At 44.8% G+C, this 26,489-nt stretch overlaps 2 protein-coding genes across 7 annotated transcripts in view; both read left to right on the top strand.

Annotated features, from left to right (window-relative positions):
- Nucleotides 1–26,489, top strand: part of KYAT3 (kynurenine aminotransferase 3) — a 53,813-nt gene that overhangs the window by 236 nt on the left and 27,088 nt on the right. For 3 of the 6 annotated variants that reach the window (XM_075936439.2, XM_075936438.2, XM_089780499.1), the window contains exons 2-7: nt 14,545–14,645; nt 18,938–18,996; nt 21,036–21,180; nt 23,701–23,850; nt 24,974–25,060; nt 26,341–26,466. In XM_075936439.2, coding sequence (XP_075792554.2) covers nt 14,547–14,645; nt 18,938–18,996; nt 21,036–21,180; nt 23,701–23,850; nt 24,974–25,060; nt 26,341–26,466 — 666 coding nt within the window. In that variant the 5' untranslated portion in view covers nt 14,545–14,546. Of the gene's footprint in view, nt 1–14,544; nt 14,646–14,677; nt 18,720–18,937; nt 18,997–21,035; nt 21,181–23,700; nt 23,851–24,973; nt 25,061–26,340; nt 26,467–26,489 lie in introns of those variants that run through there. The other 3 variants (XM_089780502.1, XM_089780500.1, XM_089780501.1) reach the window with 3 other exon arrangements.
- On the top strand, nt 236–14,035 carry LOC149523926 (uncharacterized). The gene is given in 2 exon segments (XM_089780503.1): nt 236–7,479; nt 7,481–14,035. Coding segments are annotated over 2 exon segments (1,416 nt in total). The 5' UTR covers nt 236–6,687; the 3' UTR covers nt 8,105–14,035.

The following is a 26,489-nucleotide window of genomic DNA, read 5'->3' as shown; positions in this document are numbered from 1 at the left end:
CTAGTGGCAGGCAGGGGCCTGCACCCCTGGGGGGATCCAGATTCCAGAGAGCTCCCAGGCTAGAGGGGAGGGATCCGGAGAGCTCCCGCCCCGGGCTAGGTGGGGGACATTTCCTACTGTCCTCTACTGTCCAAACTTCGGGGAGCGGGGAGCAGACACCAAAGCTGGAGCTGGATTCTGCCCCTGTCTCTGTTGCAAACAGAGCTCGAAATAGCAAACTGTAATAAGGCTGTAAATCTCACCGGCTGTCCTAACCCTAAATACATCAGTCTGCCAAGTGTAGCGGGGTGGCTGATGGTTTGTGGGCATCCTAACCAAACGGAAACAGAGGAAAGGCATCGTGGCAGATTCAGACCTGACCTATAAGTTAGATTGACTTAGGTACATTGCATGGTGCCTTTTTTAAATTTCACACACTTTCCTCAGCCTGACCTCTGCTAGAAATGCAGCTAGGTCTGTGGAAGAATTCTTCCATCAGTCCAGCAACCAGAAGATGGATGTAGGCCACCCACACAACCACTTCTGTTGACAAAATGTGTGTCTTTCAGGGTTTTTTCGAAAAAGTGGCCTTTTTTCGAAAAAACTTCCCCTGCGTCTAGACTGCTGCCGCATTCTTTCGAAAGTAAATCAAGTTTTTTCAACCATGGAAAACCTCGTTTTAGGAGGAATAACGCCTTTTTTCAAAAGTGCTCTTTTGAAAAAAGGCGCTACATAATGCAAACTGTGCTTTTTCGAAAGAGAACATCCAGACTGCCTGGGTACTCTCTCAAAAAAGCGGCTTGCTTTTTCGAAAGTATTGGTTGTAGTCTAGATGCTCTTTTCCAAAAGAGGCTTGCAGTCTAGATGTAGCCTCAGAGATGTGAAAAAACACTCCCTTCCCCCAGCAACAGTTTTCACTGACATAAGTGGTAGTGTGAACAGTGCCACCTCGACAGGAGAGCGTCTCCCACCAACACAGTTACTGCCATTTACAGAGGAGGTTTTATTATATTGACCAGTTGACATAGAGCAGCTACATGAATGTAAGTGCTGGAATTAAGGCTGCTGGGGGTGTTGCAGCACACCCTGACTTGACATGGTTGCTATTGTATCCAGGGTTTACAGTTTGGTTCAGTGGCTCTCAGTATCCCACAGTATGCAGATTATTCCAGTACATGAGTTATCATACGCTGGTGCAGCTACGTCAGTATGGCTATACTTCTGCCAGCTCACTAGTGCAGATATAACCTTACTCAGCAATAAAATAACCCCTTCCGTCACTCTAATAAGCATCCTAGAGCTTGTCTACATGGGAAAGGTTTATGGCGACACAACCCAGAGACTGTTCCTATTGAAGTGTGACAAAAGTCGCAAAAAGTGCCCAAGGTTGGTGACAAAAAAGTCAATTTTCATGACTTTTGTTCCTCTTCCTCTTTTTCCTGTTGACAGCCATGCAGTGTGTACTACAAGAGGGTTTGGGGTTTGTTTGTTGAGTTTATTGAGCTCCACAATGGATGTTTCCCACAATGGTCGATTAGCCTCTCTGGCCAGTGCTTTGAACTCTGCTGCTCTGCATCCACGTAAACATGTAAATAGAAATGCGTCCATCCCTTGGCAAGCCTCTGGGAACTTTAAAATCCATTTCCTACTGATTGCCCCAGCATGGTGGGTTCCTCATGCCATCTTTTCAGGGAAACGGGGTGACTCTCACTCAAGATGCTCACTTGCTTGGAGCACCCAGAGATTATGGATCTTATCAGTATGGGATAAAGAATCGGTCAACTCAGGAAAAGATCTGGGGGGACAGAGGGGACCTAGCAAAGGATGTTTTGCAACATTCAATGCTCCAGATTGAGGAGAGGGAGGAAAGGCAGGCCAGGGAGATGAAAGCTAGAACAGAAGTTACTGAGCTAATGGTAAAGCTCATTGAAGACCAAACCAAGACGCTGAAGTGTCTGATTAAGGTGCTGAGTGAACAGAACCCTGTCAGCTCATGGAGAATTCTTTACCTAGCAACCCTCTCTCTATGGCCACATAGAAGCCTCCTGAGCAACACATGCAAAGTTCTGTATCCAGCAGCCCTCCCTCCTTGTCCGCACACTCCTTGTCACTGTCTGGTGATGTTTTATTTGCCAGCTTACTCTACCACCACCCCAGCAGTGACTTTGACAGCTGAATGTTAACACAATTGTGAGGTTTTCCTCTACTCTTACCCTCCCTTACCAGCAAGCATTCACACTATGTGTGTGACCATGATTGAAAGAGTTCAGTAAGGATAAAACTGATTCAGGTTTCAATGAGTTTATTTTGAGTGACACTATCCATACTAATCACTTTGGCCCTAGTGGAAGCCTGCTGTATCCCTTGGTTTTATGGCAATGCCTTACTCAGGATGGATAGCGGGATGAGGCAGGGAAGCAATCTTAAAATATAGGCGTGTCAGTGCCCCTCATTGTCAAGGGTTCTTCAGAGCCTCCCTGATGTTGATGTCCATTCTATGAGCTACTCTGATAGCCCGAGTGTCTGGCTGTTCAAACTATGTGTCCAGGTGCTGTGCCCCAGTTCTCTACCCACAGGCAAACACTTCACCCTTATTCTCATACAGATTATATAAGCAACCACATGTGATCACAACCATGGGGATATGATCCTCCTGAAAGTCCATCCTGCCATAGAGACATCTCCATCTAGCTTTCAATCTGCCAAAGGCACATTCAACAACCATGCGGCATCAGCGTAGCTTGTGGTTGAAGCACTTCTTACATTGAAGCCTCACGTAAGGTTTCATGAGCCAGGGCTGCAAGGGATAAGCCGGGTCACTGAGGATCACTATGAGCATTTCCACATCCCCCACTGTAATTTTGTGGTCTGGAAAGAAAGTTCCTGCCTGTAGCTTTCTTTATAGTCCCTTGTTCCTGAAGATGCATGCATCATATATCTTTCCAGTGCTGCATTTATGTCTGTGAAATGCCCACGGTGATCCACAAGTGCGTTAAGCTCCATTGAAAAGTACCCCTTCCAAATGCTGAACTCTGTGGCAAGGTGGGATGGTTTTATAATGGGACGATGTATGCCATTGATTGCCTCAGCTCAGTTTGAAAAGCCCATTTTGCAAAGCCAGCAACTATATAATCCATATTTCCCAGAGTCACAGTTCTATGTAGAAAAATGTGTTTTATTGCCCTGCAACACTTGCAAAAGTGCTGCCTCAACCATAGGCTTCCCCATTTCAAACTGATTTGCAACTGAACGGTAGCAACTGAGAGTCAAGAGCTTCCACAGAACAATCACAACATGCTTCTCTGCCGAGAGCACCTCTCATTCCGGTGTCTGCACCGTAGTTCAGGGACCAGCTCATTGCATAGCTCTAGGAAGGTTTCTTTGTATACCGGAAAGTTCTGTAGCCACAGCTCTTCATCCTATACCTCCAAGACAATGTGATCCCACTACTCAGGGTGTGTCTACACCATACCCTACGCTAGAAATAAGATACGCAATTTATGCTATGCAAATGGCGTATCTTATTTCAATTTTATTTCAGAATAGCTTATTTTGAAATTTGACGCATCTGCCCAATGCCAAATTTAGAAATAAAGCGCTATTTCGAGCCATCCCTTATTCGTGCAATGAGGTTTACCGGGATGGCGAAATAGCATACCTGTTATTTTGAAAAATATTTTGAAATAATGGGCGGCTTGTTTAGATGCTGGATAGCTATTTCGGGATACCTTGGTATCTCGAAATAGTGGTGCGGTGTAGATATACTCGCAGAATTGGTTTCCCTAGCTCAAAAGCTACACACTACTGTTCACAGCTATCTGTGACAGCCAAAATGCAGTGCCTAGTTGCTGCTGTCTGTGTCACACTGTTGTCTGCATCAAAGTCTTTTTTCTTCTGAGAATAAGTCCAACAGTAGCTCTGCTGCAATGCATGGTGTCGTAAGCACATTGAACACAGCGTAGGAGAGAGTCTGGACATCTGAGATCCATGATTTCTCACTGCAGATGCTGGAGTGTGCAGCAAGGACTGGCAGTTTCAAATGGTGCAAAAGTAAGTCATAAGCTCTGGAAGGGCTGTGAAGCAAAGATGTGGCTGACGGGACGTTTTTCATGTTCCCAAAATGCCTTGTGCTATATTGTGTGTTCCCACAGTGCCTAGCGACTGAAGATGACACTCTCATGCATACCCACATTGCTTTGGTCTTTCTGTCAGTGGGGGAGCTCACAATGTGTGCATGATATGTCGACAGAGGATGGCAGTGTAAACATGATGTCTTTTTGCCAACTTTTGCATGTCAACAGTTTTGCATTGCCAAAACTTTCCAGCGTAGACATACCCTAAGCTAGAGTGTTACAGTGGTATAGTCACAGTGCTGCTGCTGCAATGCTTGTTGTATAAACATACCCTGAGGCTGGAATGTGTCAGTGATATGGCCTTTATTTGGTCAAAAAGGCAAATAGGATGCTAGGAATTATTAGGAAAGGCATAGAAAATAAGACCCAGAACATCTTACTGCCCCTGTATAAAACTATGGTACGCCCACATCTTGAATACTGTGTACAGATGTGGTCTCCTCACCTCAAAAAAGATATTTTGGCCTTGGAAAGGGTTCAGAAAAGGGCAACTAAAATGATTAGGGGTTTGGAACGGGTCCCATATGAGGAGAGGCTAAAGAGACTGGGACTTTTCAGTTTAGAAAAGAGGAGACTGAGGGGGGATATGATAGAGGTCTATAAAATCATGAGTGGTGTGGAGAGGGCTGATAAAGAAAAGTTATTTATTAGTTCCCATAATAGAAGAACTAGAGGACACCAAATGAAATTAATGGGTAGCAGGTTTAAAACTAATAAAAGGAAGTTCTTCTTCACACAGCGTGTTGTCAACCTGTGGAACTCCTTGCCAGAGGAGGCGGTGAAGGCTAGGACTAGAATAGAGTTTAAAGAGAAGCTGGATAAATTCATGGAGGTTAGGTCCATAAAAGGCTATTAGCCAGGGGATAAAATGGTGTCCTTAGCCTCTGTTTGTCAGAGGCTGGAGAGGGATGGCAGGAGACAAATCGCTTGATCATTGTCTTCGGTCAACCCTCTCTGGGGTACCTGGTGCTGGCCACTGTCGGTAGACAGGATACTGGGCTAGATGGACCTTTGGTCTGACCCAGTACGGCCATTCTTATGTATGTTCTATTTCACATTGAAAGCATTTTTGCTGTTCTTTATATTACTCTGCTAAATCACAATTGAAAGCGATTAGACCCTCATAATGCACGGTTAAGTTCACATGTAGCCCACTGAGGTTGAGGAAGTTCCATATGAATTTAAGAGGGTTAGTCTTGCCAATCAGATTGCAGGACTGGGGCTACAGGGCCTTCCATTTCTGAGCTGTAAATATTATATGCTTCTGGGTGAAAATAATCAGAAGTGATTAGGCAGTTACTGGTGAAAGCATGAAATAAATATAACATTAAGCAGCTATATAATAACACTAAAGCAGAAATTTAAACTCAACTACCTGCCATAGAGTATTTTTTTTGTTCTCTTTGCATGCAATATGAAAGTAGCATGGAAACAAATAACAAATCTTGCCCAGAATAACAACATAAAAATGGGCTTTCATGCACACAGACAACTTGTGTGTTCTTCCAGAGAATGGCTCACCTGCCCTGATCATACCCTCCAATGTTAACTGTAGCAGTAATTGGACAGTCTCTTGGGTTGACCTGTCTTGTATTTTATAAGTGGTATTAATAAAACTTTGGAGTGGACTCAGAAGAGAGCCTTTCCCAGACATAGCAGCCACATGTGAAGACACACATCTCAGTTTGGCCCATGAAGCACTTCAAATCAGGGGAGAAAGCCAGTCTGAGATATTGACAGCTCCTATATTTGCAAGTCCAACAGAAAATGTGTATATATACACGTTACTTTGGGGATGATGTGTTTGTAGTATTCTTGAGTATCATGTTCCTCACCAAAGCACACAAAGGAATGGGGCTATATACAGTATATAAAACTACATGCAGGCTTAACTCTCAAGACCCTGGAGAGTTTCTTCAAGCTTGAGAACCACAAAGTGTAAAGGAGAATTACAACTGTTATAAACTTTGAGACGTAGCTAGAATGTAAAGTGTTGCTTTTGGTTTTTATTAAAAGCCAACCAACCAACCAACCAACCAAATCCTGACCTAACTTCTGGTCTTTTCCCACTAGATAGCTCTGTTTCTTGGCTACAGACCCTTATGTGAACTACCTTGAGAATCCTGTTGAGTTAGATGTTGGGTAATAATGCCAAAGCTGTTGGTTCTGATACTAGGGCTATGTCTACACTGGCGGGTTCTTGCGCAGGAATGTCTTGCGCAAGAAAATGTCTACAGAACCGCATTGTAAGAACGCTGAGCTCTTGCGCAAGAAAGCGTCCACATTGGTGGGAAGCCCTTGCGCAAGAACGTGTCTCCGGAAGCAAATCGTCCTTGTCAAGAGGTCACCAGCAGCGTCTGTGGACATGCGCCGGACCCCCACTAGGAAACGTACTTAAAGGGACTCCTGGACAGCCATTTCCCTGTGGCTGCATGCTCACGCACTCTTTTGAGGGAGCGAGAGCCAGAACAGCACCTGTCACCTCTGTTGCTGGCAAGTGCCCCTGGGCACCCTCGCTGCCACCGTCACAGCCATAGAGCCGGAGGAGGACCCCAGAGAGCAACATCCGCTCCTCATGGCCATTACAGAGGCTGTGGAGCTCTTCCACCAGGGAGCTACATTGCTCCAGCAGGAGCTGGAGACTGGGCAGCAGGTGCAGGACCTCGCCACGGCTGCAGCTGGGCTCGAGCACCTGCACCCTACCACTGACAGGTGCCTCTGGAGCTATGACACCAATGGGGACTGGTGGGAGCGCCTGGCGCTGGGACAATGGGGAGACCAGCAATGGGTGCAGAACTTTTGGATGTGCAGGGGGACATTCCATGAGCTCTGCACCTGGCTTACCCCTGCGCTCCGGAAGCAGGACACCCGCCTGCGCCCCGCCATCCCAATGGAGAAGAGGGTTGCGATTGGACTCTGGAAACTGGTCACACCAGACAGCTACTGCTCCATGGCGAACCAGTTCGGGGTGGGCAGGTCCACCGTCGGTGCGGTTGTCCGGCAGGTAAGGCCCTCCGTGGACCATGGACTCGTTCTGGGGGAGGGAAGGGACCAGACCGGGCGGGAGGAGTCTGTAGGGGCAAGGGAAAGCCCCGCACACAGGGGATCACACTGTCCCTCCTGCACACAGCCCCGCTGGTGGGGAGGGGCAGATCCCGGGGGGCAGAGGGCCCTGGCCTGCGTAGGGGGAGGGGCCATCAAAGGGAGGGTGAGCACACTCCAGGGGCCCATGTACACACTGTGTCTCATTCCATGCATCCCTCTGCAGGTCGTCAACACCATCAGTGACGTGCTGCTCCAGAGGGTGATCCGCCCCAGGGACGTGGACACCAGCTTCGCCCGTCTCGGGTTCCCGAACTGTGGGGGAAGCCGTAGACGGGACCTGCATCCCCATCCAGGCGCCAGAGCACCAAGCGGCCCGGTTCATAAACCGGAAGGGCTACTGCTCCGTGGTGCTCCAGGGGCTAGTGGACCACCAGGGCCGGTTCCAGGACATTTATGTGGGGTGGTCTGGGCGGGCCCATGACACTCGCATCTTCAGGCGCTCGGGCCTGTGCCACAGGCTGGAGGCGGGCACCTACTTCCCCCAGCGGGAATTCACCATTGGGGATGTCAGGATGCCAGTGTGCATCTTGGGGGATGCGGCCTACCCCCTGATGGCCTGGCTGATGCAGCCATACACCAGCCACCTGGACCACAGCCAGGCCAACTTCAACAGCCACCTGGAATGGGCCCGCAATCCTGTCGAGTGCGCCTTTAGTCGTCTGAAGGCCCGGTTTAGGTGCCTCCTGACCTGCCTGGACATGGGGGTGCACCACATCCCGGAGGTCATCTCGGCATGTTGTGTGCTCCTGGCCTTCCTCCCGGGTTGGATGGTAGGTGAGGGCCAGGCCTACCACCAGCCCCACATGGCCACCACCTGGCAGACCAACCGCCATGGGATTCGGGTCCGAGAAGCCCTCCGGGTGATGCTGGATCAGGCCCCACAATAGGCCACTCTGACACCTCTGACCGCAGGGATTCCCCTATGCCCCCACTTCCCGCTCCCATCACCACCCCTTCCTACCACCCTTCCCTCTCCTCCCAAAAAATAAAATTCACTTGCTGTACATAAGGCACCTTTTTATTTACATGGGGAAGGGAGTGCACTGTGGGGAGGAGGGGACCCTGAACTGGGAGGAGGGGATCCTGAACTGGGAGAGCTTCATGATGGATAATGGAGGCCTCTCCACCCCCACGGGTGCGGGGGCTCCTCTGCCCCTCCTGCCGGGTTGGGGCAGGCTGCACCAGGAGGTGCCGAGGGTGGGGGACCTTGGGAGGGGGCATAGGCAAGGCAGGAGGAGAAGCGGGCGGAGAGCTAGGGGTGGCAGAGGGGGGCCTGGCAGCATTGGGCTGCTGCACAGGGCCCATCCAGTCGGCAATGGTGCCCAGGAGAGTGCAGACACGGTCGCAGCGCTCCACGTACTGGCCCCACACCCGCTCCCGCCACTCCACATCTGTGTGGATCTTCTCTGTCAGAGCATGCTCCATGTGCTCAATCGTGCAGATGTGGCGGTGGAGCAGGTGGTGGTGGTCCCAGGAGTGCTGTGACGGGCCCCGGATCCTTTGCACCAGCGGGATGGGGCTGGAAGATCCCTCGCTGGCTGGGGATCCCACTGCAGGAGAAGCAGAGGAGAGCAACATGGTCAGTGAGCCCTGTCCCAAATGGTGTTCCAGAGCCCCGTGCCCTCCTCCCAGCATGTCACGATGCCCGGGGACAGGTGTGGCTGGTAAGGGGGAATTCCCCTGGGGCAGCAGGAGAGGGGGTCCCAAGGTGGCCCAGGAGCCCCCTGGGGGGGGCTATTGTGCCTTCTCCAGGGGAAGCTACAGTGTCCCAGAGGTGGCCATGGATGTGTGCTGTGTGCAGCACCCTTTAGGCTGTGTGGGGTTAGGCTGTTAGGCCTGCAACCTTGGGGCTGGCCTACTCCTGGCCAAACCTTCCCCCCCCCCCCCCCCCCGCCCAGTCTGGTCGAGCGGAGTCCTTGGGGTCCTAGGCATGTGCTGGGGTTAGCTGCCGCTTCTCTGTGCCACTTGCCCTGGCTGCATATAGGGTTGCCTGATGGTTTCAACAAAAATATCGGACACACTTGACATTACATGACAGTCTACATTACGTCTTAGTTAAAATATCCCAGACATGTATATTTTCTCATTTTTATCCTCTCAATTTGTTTCCTGAACAGAAAGCTCAAAGAGTGGACTGTCCGGTTCTAAACTGGACACCTGGCAACCCTAGCTGCACTTGTGCAATGTGCTGCTACCTCTCCCCCATCCTGTGGCCCTCTCCCTCTCCCCCCTTCTCCAGCATACTTGCAAATGGTAGCCACTGCACTCACCAGACAATCCGTCGCCGGCTTCGGAGGATGCCCGGGACACATCCTGACTGGTGCTGGGCTGGGATGGTGAGGTCTGGCTGCTGTCCTCTGTCACCTTCTCCTCCTTGTCTGAGGACTGGTCTCCTTCCTCCTCCTCCTTCTCTGGTGGCCTGGGTCGGACCACTGGGTGGCTACTGCCATGTCCACCTGGGTCAGCAGGGAGTGGCCCCTTTGTCCCCCAAGATCTGGTGCAGTCAGTGATACTGGGGACAGGCAGTGGCTCCGCCGCCCCCACGCTCGCTGGCCCGCATGTAGGTGAGGCGCAAGTCCTTCACCTTGGCCCGGACCTGTTCCAGGGTCTGGGCCTGGTGTCCCTTTGCAGCCAGCGCCTGGGCCATCTGGGCAAAAATGTGTGCATTTCTCCTCCAGGACTTGGGGTCCCGGAGGGCCTCCTCCTTTCCCCAGAGGTCCAGGAGGGCAGTCACCTCGGCGGTGCTCCAGCATGGAGCCCAGCGCTTGGTGCCCCTTCAGGCCTGCTGGGTGCTCTGGGGTGGCTCCTCCATGGGGTCTGAGGGACCTGGCTGTGGCTGGGCAGCTGCCGTTTCTCCCTGTGGCTGCTACCCGGGCGGCACGTGGCAAATGGCTGTGCTCTGTGCCTGTGCCTTTAAGGGGGGGCCAGTTAGGGGGAACCAATGAGTGGTGATTGCCTGTATGGAGTGTCGGAGAGGCCACCTGTGTTTTTCACTGGAGGCCAATTCTTGCGCAAGTACTCGCTTGCTGAATGGCCACACTGCCCTCTTGCGCAAGAGCACCTGCGCAAAAGAGCTTAAGCCTGATAGAAAACAGCGTGGCTCTTGCTCAAGGAGCTGTCTCTTATCACGCCGTACTGTACATTTACTTGCGCAAGAGCGGATGGGCAGTGTAGACGCTCTGTGGATTCTTGCGCAAGAAGCCGTGAGTGTAGACATAGTCTAGGTGGCTTTGCCAGGAAGAGGCAGGAGAGCAGTTTGTGGGTAAGTGGTGCAAAGCAGGGAGTAGGTAGGGATGGTTGAAATCTGATCTTGGCTGGAGAGGAAGAGTGTTCAGCTGAGTACACCAGGCAGCAGTGGGATACAGATGCTGAGCAGAGAACTGGGGAGCTGCATGAGAGGAAAACCAAGAGGCAGTTTACTTGAATGAGGGGAGCAGGAGGACCAGACGACAGCACTAGAGATTTCCAGAAAGAGGGAGTAAGAGCTATCACTAGTTATTTTCTCTTCCAGTTTGCTCTAGGGACTAGAGTAGTCAGGGGCATGAATTTCAGAGGTGTGATTCATCCAAAGCACCCTTTGATTACAACCAAAGGTGCTCGGCTTCTGTGAAAATTGGGCCCCTAGAGTCACTGCTTTTTGCCCAAACAGGACCTGTCCTAGGTAGTCTGGCCACTTAGTTCAAAAAGGGAAAGCAAGAAATTTAAGACACAATAATTTAACATCTCATCCCTCTCTACCACAATAAAAGAGCAACATTTTTATTTCTAAGGACGAGGCCATCTAACAAGTCTTGTTTCATGGTTACTACATGCCGAGACTCTGGGCTCTTTATCTGTTCATGTTGTCCAACAAAATATTGGTAATTTCCCCCCCACTGTGCCCTTCATAAAACTTTCACAATTTAGTTGTATTTTAACAGTGATAACAAAGTTCTCCCAATGTTTATTTCCAGATGTACTTATTGATAGATATTTAACATCTGCAATGCCCTGTTCTACAGCATAATGTATGCTGCTTCTTGCTGTGATCAGACTTCCACTTGCTTTTCTGTATGGTGCTTATCATACTTCCTTTTTTGGTATATCACATATTAAATCACATACATACCTGAGTAACTTCACTCACTTGTATGTGCAAAGATTTGCAAAATTTCAGTCCTTGTTTCTACTTCTGTTCTGGTCTCATCTCCTGTTTCTGTTAGCAACAGCAGTGCAAAGCAGGCAAGCCATACTATGGAATAATAGCTGAAAACATTTGATGTAGTGCTGCATTAGAGTTACAGGAAGTCTGTCTATGCCCTAGTACAGTAGTTGGAAAAATAATACCATTGTGTGATCTTATAACATCAATGTGGTTTATACTACTACAGCAATTCTCAAACTTAAGCAACGTGAGGACCTCCATTTTTATTTAAAAATTTTACAGATCCCCAAGTCTCCCCCTAGTTCTGGCCCCACTAGGGATGTGAATAGTTAACTGGTAAGCCTCATCCTTAGCGAATGAGACTTAACATCTTCAATTAACCAGTGGGGAATAGAGCAGCTTGCTGCCCGCCGCAGGCAGGGGTGCTTCAACCCAGCTGGAGCAGCCCCTGTCTGTGATAAGCCCAGTTGGGCGCACTGCAGGCAGGGGCACTCCAGCCCACCTGCCAACCCCACCTTTAATTGGATTTTACATCCTTAGTCCCTACTCCACCCCTGCCCCCAAGGTTCTACCTATACCCTACCTCTTCCCAGACCCATTCCACCCTTGCCCCTCCTCTTCAACATTTCTTTCTGTCCCTCCCCCCTGAGCACACCTGGTCCCTGCTCTTCCCCCTCTCTCCCTGTGCCTCGTGCACACTGTGGAACAGCTGTTTCCCAGTACAGGCAGTCCCCAGGTTACATGGATCCGACTTACATCGGATCCCTACTTACAAACGGGGTGAGGCAACCCCGCACTAGCTGCTTCCCCCCAGCAGACCAGGGAGACGCGGAGCGGCTTTTTTCAGCAGACACCTCAGCTTGAGAATAAAGGACTGAGGGAAGTGAGGTGTGGGAGAATAAAACTGAGCTCTGGAGAAATGTTTGGCTAGAGTTTCCCCTACAATATGTACCAGTTCCGACTTACATACAAATTCAACTTAAGAACAAACCTACAGTCCCTATCTTGTACGTAACCCGGGGACTGCCTGTATGTGGGAAACACAGGGAAGGAAGGAGGGGAAGGAGTTGATTAGCAGGCTGGTGGGGTCTGCAAACCTAATTTTGAAAAATACCATACTGCTACATTGATAAAATAAATGAAATATACACGAACTGGCCTTCAAAACCTGGGCTGATTTCACAGTTACTGTAAATGAACATAACATATATGGACTAAGTAGTATGTTGGAAAAAAGTCTGCAAAAGTAGATACAGATCAAACTCAACACATCTGTCTTTTTCAGTTTTAGTCAGATCTGCTGACTTGTGTCAAAAATAAGTTTTGTTGTGTTTTATTTCTGTTAACTCAGCAGTTCTCAGAGTTGAGGAAGTTACTGGGTATTGTTTCTGTTTCTGGATTGCCAATAGAATTGTTTACTACCTTCAATCAGCTACAATGCTGCAAATTGTTAAAGAAAGTTGGACTGCCCAGATGTCAATGAAGGTCTAATTTGGCCTGCAATACCCTTATTACTGAAACATTGCTGCCTGAGATTGAAATAAGCTAGCTATCTTGACTGTAAAGTCTGAGACAAAGTTTGTAGTTCTGGTATGTGATGGTGATGGGATTCAGTATATTTTTAACTGGACACATTTGTTATGGAGTCATTGAAACAATAAATATGGAAGTTCAAGATGGTTTTTAAAAACAAATTTAGTACAAACCAAATTTTAAGGACTAGTTACAATCATTTTGTCTTGACAGAGGATACTGAACTTCTGTGCTCTCCTGGAGTTAATTCTGACCTTTTTCATTTTATCTGAATTGTTTCCATTTAGTTTGTAGTCCACTAAATCTTTCTAGTGCAGGTATTTATGGGAAGGCTACCTCTTTTTAAAAAAAGACAGTATTTATCAGATTCCCTCTGATATTTCTTTGAATTCTCCATTGGCTATACAGTCTGCAGTTTTCCTGTGTTTGTTCTCTAATCATTTAGCTTTGCAGAACAAAGTTAATTATACAGTATTGCTGTGACGTAGCAGTTCAGAAGTAGATCGGTTAGATTATATTGTTTTTCTCTAATACATTCCAATGATTTTGACATTGTTATCCAATACATTTGCTTAAATACACATTCTAAGAGTGGCTTTTATTCTTTCCTTTCTGTGGTCATGGATTACTGGGCCCATTTTTCAGCCAAGTAAATCATCTGTTACTCCATACAAAATATCTTCTATGGGTGTATTATTTTTTGCTCTTATGAATTTGATGTTGCCAAAGCAGTTTAAACTTTATAGTTACTTTTTTGTAAAAAGATCTAAATAATACATAGCCCATTGCTCCTCTGCCTTTTAAATGTATTAGGAGCCTGGCACCTTTTAATACTTTCAAAAAGCAGAGGTGCAGCTTCTGGGACTGGGTGTGAGCTGGGAATCAGCTGATTCCTGGCTTGCACCTGGTCCCCAGCTCCCGCAGAGATGGTGTTGGAGAGAACTGGCTTTTAAGCCAGCTTCCCCCAGTACTGGCTCCTGCTCCGCTCTTTTGCTGCCTCTCTCTGATGGGGGGAGGGGCAGGAGGCAATTAACTACTCGACTTGTCGCTTACATCCCTGATAAGTACTTTAAAATAAGTCCCCTTAATAGTTTTCGCAGGTGCTCACTACCAACTGTGACAGTGATTTTCTTTTTATTTGTTTATGTGAGAACTTCTACATAAAAAATCCATCTGAAACCACCAACTTGTTTTAAATCCTCTACTGAAGAGCCATCAGATGTTGATAATTTTCAGATGTTACTGATCTGGCTGGATGTGAAGTAATGGATTAAAGACAAGTTTCCATATCCCATTAGTAATCCCGTAGGTGTCTAGATTTTGGATTTAGAGTTTCGTTTTTGTTCTATTTTCATCCATCTCTTGATCCATTTAATTCAGATCTGTTAAATAGATTAAAACTTCTTTTTGCCTGATATTAAAAATGTCTTGCAAATTACGATTTAACAAGTTTCATCCTTATATTAACGTGTGATAAGGAAATGATCTGTTATGGTTGGTATGGGGAGAGGTGAGAGAAGACGAAAAATCCCAGGCTCTAAAATTGCTTAACTTTGTATACGAAATGTACATGTCTGGTCTTGTATCTGTAAATACTTGATAAAGGTTTATGCTTTTTTTAAAAAAGGAATCTTATGAATTATTGTGCAGGCATGTTTTTTGCTCTACAAAGCCTCTGCTGCCTTGGCATTAGGACAAAGCTACTGAAGATAGTTCATCCTGTAAGATTCTTCAGATTTTCGACCTCTGCGGTATGTATTCCATCAATTCATAGATTACACTATATGTAAGTCACACAGTATTTATTTTAGAGGTGTACTTATTTTGTGATGCTGCTAGGAAGCATATATTGGATTGGATGCCTACTGTGAGAAAGTCCGCAAAGCATTATGTTTTCTGCAGTTACATTTTATTCATTTATTGTTGCCTTAATCCCAGACACTAATATGAAAATGGCAATAAATTATTGTGCAAATCAATCAGATGTTAAACCACACTAGCATGATAATACCAGGGGGTTCTTGCTCTACATTTTGATTTCATGCTTTAAAGATAGTATTAATGGACCCGAGGGGGGAAAGATGGTATTGTGGTTAGGGCTAACCTGGGACTCTGGGGTGATGTGTTCACTTATCTCCTGTGCCATAGATTTTGTGTGTGACTTTGGGTAAATCAGTTTCTCTGGCCCAGATCCACAATTTTAGACCACTGAAACTCAGTACTGTCACCTAACCTTGTAGGTACCTACCATGTAGGTCCCTATATTTTTACTGTAGAAGTTCTGTAGGTGTCTGAGTTACCATTTCTGAGTACTGTATATGCATTGCTACCTTGCTTAGGTGTCTGGATGCCCATCTCCTGCCTAAACCCCGATATTCACAAACCAGGGGATGGCAGGCATCTGCCCAACAGCCCAGTACAATAGGCACACTCAGAATGTCTAATCCTTTTTTTGAATCTTGTTAAACTCTTGGCATCCATAATCATTCATGGCACTGAATTCCACAGGTTACATATGTATTGTGTGAAAGTAATTCCTTTTATCAGTATTGAACATATTACTTTTCACTTTCACTGGATGTCTTCTTGTACTTCTATTGCAAGAAAGGATAAATAGGAGCATCTTCTCTGTCTCATTCCCTCTTATTCATCTCCTTTTATTGCTAATGGGCTGAAAGTGCTTGGAGACCATACATTTAGATGTTGAATGGGGAATACCTTGTGTTGTTTCACACTAAGAACATAAGAATGGCCATACTGGGTCAGACCAAAGGTCCATCTAGCCCAGTACCCTGTCTGACGACAGTGGCTAATACCAGGTGTCCCAAAGGGAGTGAACTGAACAGGTACTGATCAAGTGATCTCTCTCCTGCCATCCATCTCCATCCTCTGACAAACAGAGGCTGGGGACACCATTCCTTACCCATACTGGCTAATAGCCATTAATGGACTTAACCTCCATGAATTTATCTAGTTCTCTTTTAAACCCTCTTCTAGTCCTAGCCTTCACAACCCCCTCAGGCAAGGAGTTCCACAGATTGACTATGCGCTGTGTGAAGAAGAACTTCCTTTTATTTGTTTTAAATCTGGTGCCCATTAGTTTCATTTGGTGGCCCCTAGTTCTTGTATTATGGGAACAAGTAAATAACTTTTATTATTCACTTTCTCCACACAACTCATGATTTTATAGACCTCTATCATATCCCCCCCTTAGTCTCCTCTTTTCCAAGCTGCAAAGTCCTAGTCTCTTTAATCTCTCCTCATATGGGACCCGTTCCAAAACCCTAATAATTTTAGTTGCCCTGATTCTCTTAGGGCGAATTATGATTCTGCTGGCATTTCACCTTAGATAAATCATTTCCATTCCCTAGCTTGAAGGTCGGTAGAAGCAATGATGTAATTGAAAGTGTGTCATATGGTATAAAATAAGGAAATCCTCAGCATTCTCCCTAGCATGAGGACACTCTTCCAGGGAGAAAAAAACAACACTGCTTAAGTAAGTTCTGTCCTTAATCCTACTTCATTTTAGTAATTTCAATTCATCGCTTAGTTTTTTTGAAGTAAGCAACACTAGAACCCAAACTGAGCTAAGGTCTTTGAGAGCTAATACAGGGTCAGCAATTCCATTTTATGACATCAGAATCAAAACAAAGATGAAGGTACACAGAGGGGGAAGCCCTAGCTATTATCAGTTGAACATAATATGTTCTGTGGTAGGAAAGCTGTAACAGGCAAAGGCTTCTTTTAGTTCTCAGTAAGATTTCAGCCAGGAGAGAAATATTTATTACAGTTTAAGCTTACTCTGATTCAGTCATAACAGTCCTGCTATTGATCTGCCTGTTGTGGTTAGCTAATTGAAGTGATTTAAAGAGTTAATCAATACAGTGAGCTTCCTGCTGGACCACACAGATCCTGTATACTAACTAGAGAGATTCAGGGCTAGACTTCTCAGCTCTACGTAGTAAAAAAAGGAACCTACCATGTGAAAGCTGCTAAACGTGCTTATTTGAAATATGCATAATAAAATAATCCATATTATTACTGTACAGGAGTGTATTATGGCCAAACACTAATCTCAGTCTGCATTGTGCTCTTCAATGCAAAGTTTGAGGACTCTTTTAGGCACAGGCACCTGCATATGCAAGTTTAATATAGGAAACCCATATTTAACCAAAACTACCACTTAACTGCAATTTGGATATATCTCTTGGCAAGAATCCCACATTTTCTTGCCAACTCCTCCAAAACAGATTTGATGTCTTGTTGGAATAAATGGGACCTGTACTATGCTGATGAAATTCATGCCATATGTCTGAGATTAGAATTTTGCCCATGCAATAAAAATAGAATGAAAGAAGTGATTTGACATCATAGGCCTCTATTCTGAAAACACCTGCAACATATGCTTAACTATACTAGCACAAACAGTCCAAACAAAACCAGTGGGTACGACACACACTAATAATAATGTTGAGTATGTGTATGTTTGCAGGACTGAGGCCTGCTGGTGTTTAATTAGGTGGAATAAATGGGCCAAAGGTGTTAACCTGACCCAGATATTATCCAACATTAAGCATTTTTAAACAAGGGTCAGGGTTTGGCATAAAAAACCCTCAGCCTGCTTAGTACAGTGCCATGACACACACACCATTACAAATCTTTATAAGGCTTTATTAAAGATACAGAAAGAATGAAAAACAGTTAAAGCATTTGAAATGTCAAATAAGCTTTTTCCTTTTAAACACGCAACATCCCTTGTTTCCTTTCTGTTTAGCTAAACGGGGAATTTTTTTGTTTGTGGACAGTCTCTTGGACCAGAGGTCTCAAACCCCCAGCTCGTAGGCCATCCCTGGCTGGAGTAATTGCTCAGTTTGGCTAGGGACTCCCCGTGGACCAAGGAGGGTGGGGCTGTCTGTTACCTGCCCTCAAACCCTGCTCCTTCCCACCATCGCCCTGCCCCCCATGGAACCCCACTCCCAAGGATGCAGCTTTGGGGATCACTAGGATGTGGGGTCCTGGCACTGCATAGAAACAGCTGTCATGCCCCCCTGTGCTAACTGCAAGGAAGTGTTTCTTACTCTCTCCCTCTTTTAGGATTTGTTTTTTTGTTTTGTAAACTTTAAAGATACCATGATTATTGGGTCTGGTTATCCCTGGTTTTATTGGGGGTCCTTGGAGATCTACTATATGTGAATTTTCTCAGTCCTTAATTGAAGGGCGTGTGTTGAATTTATAACAAAAATGTTTTCTCCTGCGCGTTTAAAATGTTTTTAGTAGTTCTGAATAAAAATCCTTTCAATGAATCTTAATGACTGTCGCAAACTGCTTTACTTGCAAGGTCCATTTCTTTGATCTTGCCTTTTTTAACAAACACATAGCAACATTATATAACGTGTACATAAACTGCCAGAACAAGAAGCTCCACTGCACTCACTTCTCTGCGGGGGAGGAAAGGGAAGAAGGAGAGAGGAAACCACAACAGATGTCTGCTTAGTTCACTACCAGAAAGTGCTCAGATACTCTGGAGATCAACATAGTGGAAGAAACTGTGTAGAACAGAATAATGTTTGATTTCCATGGTATCTCTGATGTCATAATCCTATCTGTTCTGAATTTATATCTCCGATGTCATAATCCTATCTGTTCTGAATTTACCCATAGATTTCTCTAGAGAAAATTGAGTAGAAAATATAGATGTTTTTCAAAAAGTGTACAAACCATTTTTTCCCTGTTGTAGGTAACTAGCAAAAGCTGTTGCACTGAATTCTGCTGTGATCTCTATCCTTTCCCTGACTTCAGTGAGTTTGTGAGGGGTAATTGATAATGTAAGGCATTTCGGTTATTTTCAGGTTACACTAAAATCAAACTATTATCATCCATTAAGACTTTTATAATATCAGTAGCATTATATTCTTGAATTTGTTCAGTTATGGTGTCTTTGGAAGAGCATATCGGAGTTTTCATTCAGTGTTACAATGTCTAACAATATAAGACGTTGTCATTCTTAACAAAACTCCTTTGTCTATGTATTTTGATCTCGTAGACAATGGCCTTCAAGCACAAAAACACAAAACGAATTGAAGGGCTCGATGTCAATGTGTGGTAAGTGACATATTAAAATATATGCAGAATTCTAAAAGTCAGCTAGTGTGTTATCTTTTCTAATCTGATTATGTATCCAGCATCTCAGAAGTATGTATCTCTTGTTAGCCTTGATGTTGAATTGTAGCCACACGTATGCCTAAAAGGTAGATTCAGTGGATCAAATATGGTGGTGAAGGTGTGAATTAAGCCAATACAAGGTCATAAGCTGTGACTAAGTTTGAATTCTGCAGTGCAGAATGAACCAATGTAAAACAAAGTTAATTCACAGCAGGGATGCTAGAACAGTTTGTATAGGGGGATGCTGGAAACTGTTGTACCAAACTGTAAACCCTGTATATAATGGAGATCACTTCAAGCCAGGGCTAACAGCAGCACCCCCCAGCACTCATAGTTTCAGGTGGTTTGATTCTCAGATATAGTCGCACCTACAGATTTATAGTTTTGTTGAACAATTTAGCTTAATTAATTTATACCTGTTTAATTTAACCATCTTGAACCTGTCACTGTAGAAATTAACTTACTATATTTTATTGTTTTTATCCAGAACTTACATTGGTCTCAAAATAGCCTCAGTGGATCAGTCAATGTGTCATTGCCAATTAGCGGAATTTCATTAGTTTGTAACATTACCCAAGGGGTTGGACAGATTATTTAAATGCACTTACTGCCCTCTTGAAAGTGACCATTCTGTCTCAGACCCATCACAGCAGTCTCTGTAATTGATGTCTGTGTCTGTGAAATTGTAATCACAGTTTTTATCTGGTTAACATTTGGCTGGTGAGAGAAGGGCAGAAGGAAAGAGCACACATAAGAGAAGAACAAATTGCAGTTTAAAGATGCTATAGTTAGCTTTTGGTAGGATTAAAGGAACAACTATCAAACTATGAAATCACTATAGCAGTGATTCTGAACTCGTTTCAGTCCACGGACCAGCAGGCCAATCAAAACATTTTCGTGGACCACCTCCTTTCTGAGACATGATAAAAAAGAGCAGACAACAAACATTTTGGTTTGAAATTTATTTTTTACTAACAGATTGTTGGATTCTCTTCTCACTGACAAGCTTTTCAATGTTTGGAGTGGTACTTGAAGTGCTAGCTTCATTGAGTCATTCCCCAAGACTTTGCAACAAATAACACATTGTGGCAAATCCACGCCTTCTTTTTCTTGACAAGTGAAGCCAAATTTAATGTAGTCCTCCGAATACTTGAGCTTGACATTTCTTCCTGTTGTTGCCATTATAAACAAACTACACCACATCTGTAAAACAGCACATGTAGCACAAGATGAATGAAACAGCAACAGCTCAGCACGACAGCAGCAGCTACGCTGATGCTCAGAGCCTCAGATGGAAGTTACTGGCAACACAACGCGGTTACATCCTAGGTGACGCTATGGATGATGCGCCGCGTGCTTGTGAACATGGCGTAAAACAGCCTAACGGCAGCGCCTGCTCACACTGTGTGACTTTGGACAATGTTCCTGTGGACCACCGAAAAAGTCACCATGAATCACCAGTTGAGAACCATATGTCTATAGAATGGTATGACTAGGAATGTTTCAAAGACTGGTGTGACTAGGAATGTTTATAGAGTTCAGTGAAATGACTGGATGATGCTGTGAAACTCGGTAATCTGTTAGACTAGATTCACCCCAGTAACTGCACCTGCCTTTTCCAGCAAGATCCACTATGTCCTGAGTGTGTGCGGGGTTCACCCTGGGATATTGTTTCATTGCTGTCCTACTCCAGGAAGCAAGCTGGGGGTGGGCAGTTTTTGTCTACAGGCTCCCCTATGAGTGCTGACAATGCAGGCTGTTCAGGAGATATGGTCTGGACACACCATCTCCCCGAGTGGTTCTGCCCACATTTGGGGTTCCTAATAGGGATGTAAGTGAGTAGTCGAGTAGTTGACTACCCAATAAGCCCCCCCATGCTGCTTCCTTTAATAGAGGCCTATTGCTTTTATCTTTAACATTAAGTATGACAAAGGAGCAGGATCATGTTATTGGTAAAAATTTAACACATTTTTCCCTAGGGTTGAATTTACTAAGGTGGCTGCAGACCCCTCAATTGTTAATCTTGGTCAAGGCCTTCCAGATATATCCCCTCCTAGCTATGTTAAAGAAGAGCTAGCCAAGGCAGCGACAGTTGATAGGCTGAACCAGTACACCCGTGGCTTTGTAAGTACATTGAACTTTGGGGAAAGTTTTTGCATGAAATGCTGCTGTATAACGTGGTTTTAAATTAGGTGAATAACTTTGTCCCCTTTCATCTTGGCTCCTCTTCCTCTTTCTAAGCATGGGTTTCTGGTTGTCAGCTGCTGAGCAACATTCCCAATGTAGGGTTATTTACAGCAGAGTCCTTCACTTAGATTATTATCTTATAGTGCAGCATGTGTACCAAGCTGTCCTCTGGCCAGGTCGCTTATAGTCCCCCCCATTTCCAGGGAAAACAAGTCCAGTATAACAATAATCTAGTAGCTTCATGACAAATCTTTAGCCCAATTTCACACTTATTGGCCTTCCTGCCCTCGTGTCCAGTGATCTCCACACCAATGTCCTCAGTGGGTCAGTAGAGGAAGTAGTCTAGGGACCCTGCAATAAGCTAGCTAAAGTATGATTATTCAGACTTTCTGCTATGTACATGGGTTACTTCCTACCTCAGCTTGTCCTCAGATACCAAAAGTAGAGTAAATTAGTTACAGGGATCAAAGCAAAGGCAAAAGCCCCATACCAGGCTTACTTGCCCCAAGGAGACTCTGGCTCGTAGTAGTTTTCCGCTGTGCCCAGCTGGCCTCTCTTTAAGAGGCTAGTACATTTAATCCATACCTTCTAGTTAGCCACTACTAAGTTGGCCTGTGGCCTCAGAAAGCTGAGATCTCTTTGTCAGTTTTCTCCTGGTGCTGGCCAAGCTGGCCATTCATCACACCAGGAGACAGAATCTGGACAAGTTCTTGTGTTCTATGACTGTGGGGGCCTATTTCCAGTCTCTCTTATAGTTGCTGTCAAGCAGAGTTCCTTTGGGCAATACATAGACTCCTTAGATGCCTTTGAGGAGCATTGGGCGCCTCTGGGGTTCTCTGATTGGTGTCCCCTTTTGGTTTCCTGATATTAGCCTTTATTTTTTGCTCCAATCTTTTTTTTTTCTTTCTTCATTCAGTGTCCGAAGAATGCAGTTGTGGCCTGGGTTCAGAGTCCCCTTTTGTCTAGTTGTGCCAGATATAGGCCTGCTCATCTTAGTATTCACAACAGAAACTAAGCTAGGATTTCCTCTCTTATCTCATCCCTGCAGACTTGACAGCTCATGTTATGGGTTGTTGCTTATTGAGCTCACAGGCTCTCAATAACCTCTTCCCAGCCAGTGTGGGCCCTGCATACCCCATTACAATACTGGCAAATGGGGGAGTGCAAGGAAAGAAACTGAGATTCTCCCTCTCTGTGTCCCTATATTATCCTTCAAAACTTGCCTACCACACCGGAGGCTCCTGGAGCTACCTTGAGGTAGGAAGGTGCTAACGGTCACTTTAGAACTCAGAGAGCGCCAGATGTAGAAACAATTGTCTGGTAGGAATCAATACGTTGAATATCTCTTTGTTCCCCATCACCCACAACACTTTTGAAACCCACTAGTGATTTTAGGCTATAACTTTGGATAGTTTTATTTGTTACAAACAAGCAAGCAAACTAACAGACACAAACAACTCCCTTCCCCATTTTTATTTTTGCAGCCAGCTCTCCCTCTAATTTTTTGTGTCCATGTGTGGAATTAATTTTGTTATGTGCACCAATATGGAGATGATATGTGACAGATCACTTCCATATTGGTTCACACAACAAAATTAATTCTGCACATGGATGATCTGTGGCAGAGGTGGGGCTGGGGGATTCGGAGTGTAGGAGATGATTCAGGGTTGGGGGGATGAGGGATCTGGCTCGGGGTGCAGACTCTGGGGTGGAACTGGGGCTGATGGGTACAGGATGGGCTCCAGGCTGAGGCCAAGGTTTAGAGTGTGGGAGCAGAGCAGGTGGTTGAGGTGGGTGTGTGGGGTCTGGATAGGACCTAGGGTGCAGGAGAGGTCTCAGGGTTGGGGTGTGGGGTCTGGGAGGAGTTAGGGTGTGGGATGGGCCTCAGTGCTGGGGCTGAGGGTAAGATTGTGGGGTGTGTATCTGGGCAGTTCCTGTTAGGTGAGTGGGGGAACAGATGGCTCTGTGTAGCCCATAGTCACCTGCAGACACCACCCCCCACAGCTCCAATTGGCCATGATTCCTAGCAAATGGGAGTGTTGAGCCTCCATGCGAGAGCAGCCCTTCATCAGTTTCCATTGCTCCTGGCAACATGGCTTCAGCCCATGGTAAGGGGGAGGGGCAGAACGTCAGCACGCAGAGCAGCCTCCCCCTGAGTCGGCAGGAAGGCTTGGCCCAGAACACACGGGCTTTACGGGCTGCAACCCTAGGTTAAGGGGACCTCTCTTAGCCAGGGGCCCCGGGTTCCAGGCCCTAAAATCCCTTTCTTAATCCAGCCCAACAGAATATTTCATCTAAGTCATACCAGAAAACTCCTAACTGTTAGTAGTTCTGCCCGCAGTTATTTCCGTTTATTGAGAGAGAAAGCATGTACCTGTGTGTAGATAGATTATCTCCTTACCTGTTACTTAATATACAGTGCATGCATCCAAATGTGTTTTTCTTTATTTTGAACAGGGCCATCCACTGCTGGTGAAAACCTTGTCCCAGATATATGAGAGGGTTTGTGGAAGGAAAATTGACCCTTACACAGACATCTTGGTCACAGTGGGAGGATATGGATCTCTGTTTAGTGCAATCCAGGGATTAATTGAAGAAGGAGATGAAGTAAGCTTTATCTGAAGTATTTTATTGTAGCTACCAAAATAAAATTAATTATGTTAATGGTTTGGTTTTTATGGTTTTTTAAATATATATATTACAGGTTTATCTATTTGGCCTATATCAAACACTTAAGAGCCCTGTCTTGTAGATATGGGGCCGGCAAACTTTTTCAGAGACTAGGCCATATTTCAGTAAGGAGACCATCTCATGGATGCTTCTATTCCAGTCACCAACACACAAGCTTTCTCTCCTATTTGTTATAATTGTCATAGCTTTCACATCACGGTAGCCGTTACTACTTTACCGATTTCTATTTCATACTTTTTGTGGACTGCTGTCTGTATCAAGAATCTGAGTATGGCACAGGGTATCAATCTGTTTTCAGTGTCTGAATAGCCATCATAATTCAGATTTTGCTTCAGACTATTATATGGTATCAATGTGAAGGTGAAAAAAAGTATACACATTTTTAAAGTAAAGTAGGTATCATACCCAGTATTTGGTTTCATGTGTTAGCTCTGATGATTTATCCTTTCAGTATTGCCTTGTTTCCCACTGCTGCCAGATACTTGCAATGGCTTTTTGAGAAGCAGTGTTTGGGAGGCCCTGATATGTGCTTTTTCTGATGTGGAACATTAGCTTTTTTCCTTTTCTTAGGATTACTGTTTAGTGTCCTCATCTGTTTTCTCTCCCTTCCCTGTTGCTTTGATCTTCTCTCTCTTTTTGCCTCTGTCATTCTTTGAGTCTTCTCATTACCTTAATCTTTTGCCATTATTCATTAAATCTTTTGACTCCTCTCTCCACTTTTTAATATCTTTTTTGTCTCTCTTCTTAAGGACTTCTAACATTATATGCTAGTCGCAACTGTAGTGCGTAACATGAGAACTATCCATGTCTAATCTCTGAAGAACTCCCAATATATGTTGTCTATGTCTTCTAATTATTATCATTGCCACATAATGTCCTAAGATGATGAAAAATTTGCATCAGTTAAAGCAGAGTGGAATACTCTTAGGTACACAGTAAATCCTTATGGCCAAAATAAATCTGAAGAAAGTAATACAGTGTTACTAAACATAATATTTTCTCAGTTCTGGGTCTTTCTGACTACATGTTTTAATTTCAGGTGGTTATAATAGAGCCATTTTTTGACTGCTACGTACCAATGGTGAAGATGGCAGGAGCAAAACCTGTTTTTATCCCATTAAGAAATGTATGTGTTTTTTTTTTAAATTTATTGTTGTTAAACATAGAATGCAGAATTCTTTTGAGAATAACATTTGATAATCACATTATAGGAAATGATCCACACCTAGTTTCTCTTAACGTTCAACTATATAATAAATGAGAAAAAACTGCAACAGAATAAGGCTCAGATGTGATGCTATTCCAAGTGTTATAGACATAGTATCCTCCAAATCTTGTGTAGAGTAGGGCACTGTTTCCCATTTAATTCAATTTATGCATGCTGAAAGTTCCTGAAGTCTTTTTGTTTGAGATCATTAGAAAAGTTTTAAAACACAGAATAACAGGCGGGTGATCACATGCTCATACAGTTTGTGTATTTGTTATTTTAAAGGATTGGTTTCTGATCCTGTTCAGCAGCTTGTGAAGTGATGGGATATGGTTTCTATTCCAAAAACTCCCTACTGCATTGGGAATGGTCTTCCATTTACAACAGAAAGTGAAATGACTGTTCAGTTATGTAGATAAGCAATTTCTCTGTGGTTGATTTTCAAAAAGCAACACCACGGAAATTTGAAAGAAACTGCTAATTAGTTGTAACGAAATAATAAGAAAATGTTTGTTCTTTGGAGCAAAAATCTAGAGGGATGAGTATTGAAGAAACCTAGTATTAAGCTTCCACTCTGAGGAAGGCAATGTGCCTGCACTCTGTGCAGTTGAGCTCCTTCAGTTTTGTGGGAGGCAGAATTGGGGATAACTGTTCGGTAGCATTCGTTACATAACTTCCCTGAAGATTTGCAGGAATTTCCCTATGTTAGAAACATTGACCCCATCATCATGAACATAGGTGAACTCCAGCTCTTCAAAACCTAGATGAGGGAGCTCTTGGGTCAGCATGGACATGGAGGCTTATAACATCAGGACTTTTTCCCCATTGGAGACAGAAGTCCCAGGAAATTCTGTGTAGTGCTTGGTTAGCCTCATGGATGCACTTACTCTCCAAGAATGCCTTGAATGTGATGTGATTTCCTTGTGAATTTCTAGACAGCTATAATTTCCTGTCTGTCTAGGTTCATGCACTATAATGTATAACTATAATGTGTAACTATAACATTTAGACAGAACATGCTCCCTGATTGGCTTGAAGCTTTCTCCTCTTGACTAAATATTGCAGCAGAAACTCCATAACCTCAAGGGCACAAATAGTTTCCTCACTGGTCTTCTTGTGGGCTTTCCATGGGGAAAGATATGGTCTGGGCTATCCTCCGTGTTGCACTTAAGTAATACAGACATTTATTCCTATTATAGAAAACTGCTATTGGGAACTCTGAATCTAGTGCTGATTGGATCTTAGATCCCACTGAACTTGCAAGAAAATTTAATTCCAGAACAAAAGCTATTATACTGAATACCCCACATAACCCTATTGGCAAGGTAAGACTTCCATTCTAGTTTAA

This window comes from Pelodiscus sinensis, chromosome 9 (assembly GCF_052426305.1).
Source record: "Pelodiscus sinensis isolate ZL-2025 chromosome 9, ASM5242630v1, whole genome shotgun sequence".
Taxonomy (NCBI): Eukaryota; Metazoa; Chordata; order Testudines; family Trionychidae; genus Pelodiscus; species Pelodiscus sinensis.
Note: the sequence above shows the minus strand (reverse complement) of the source record. Positions and strands in the feature narration are given on the sequence as shown.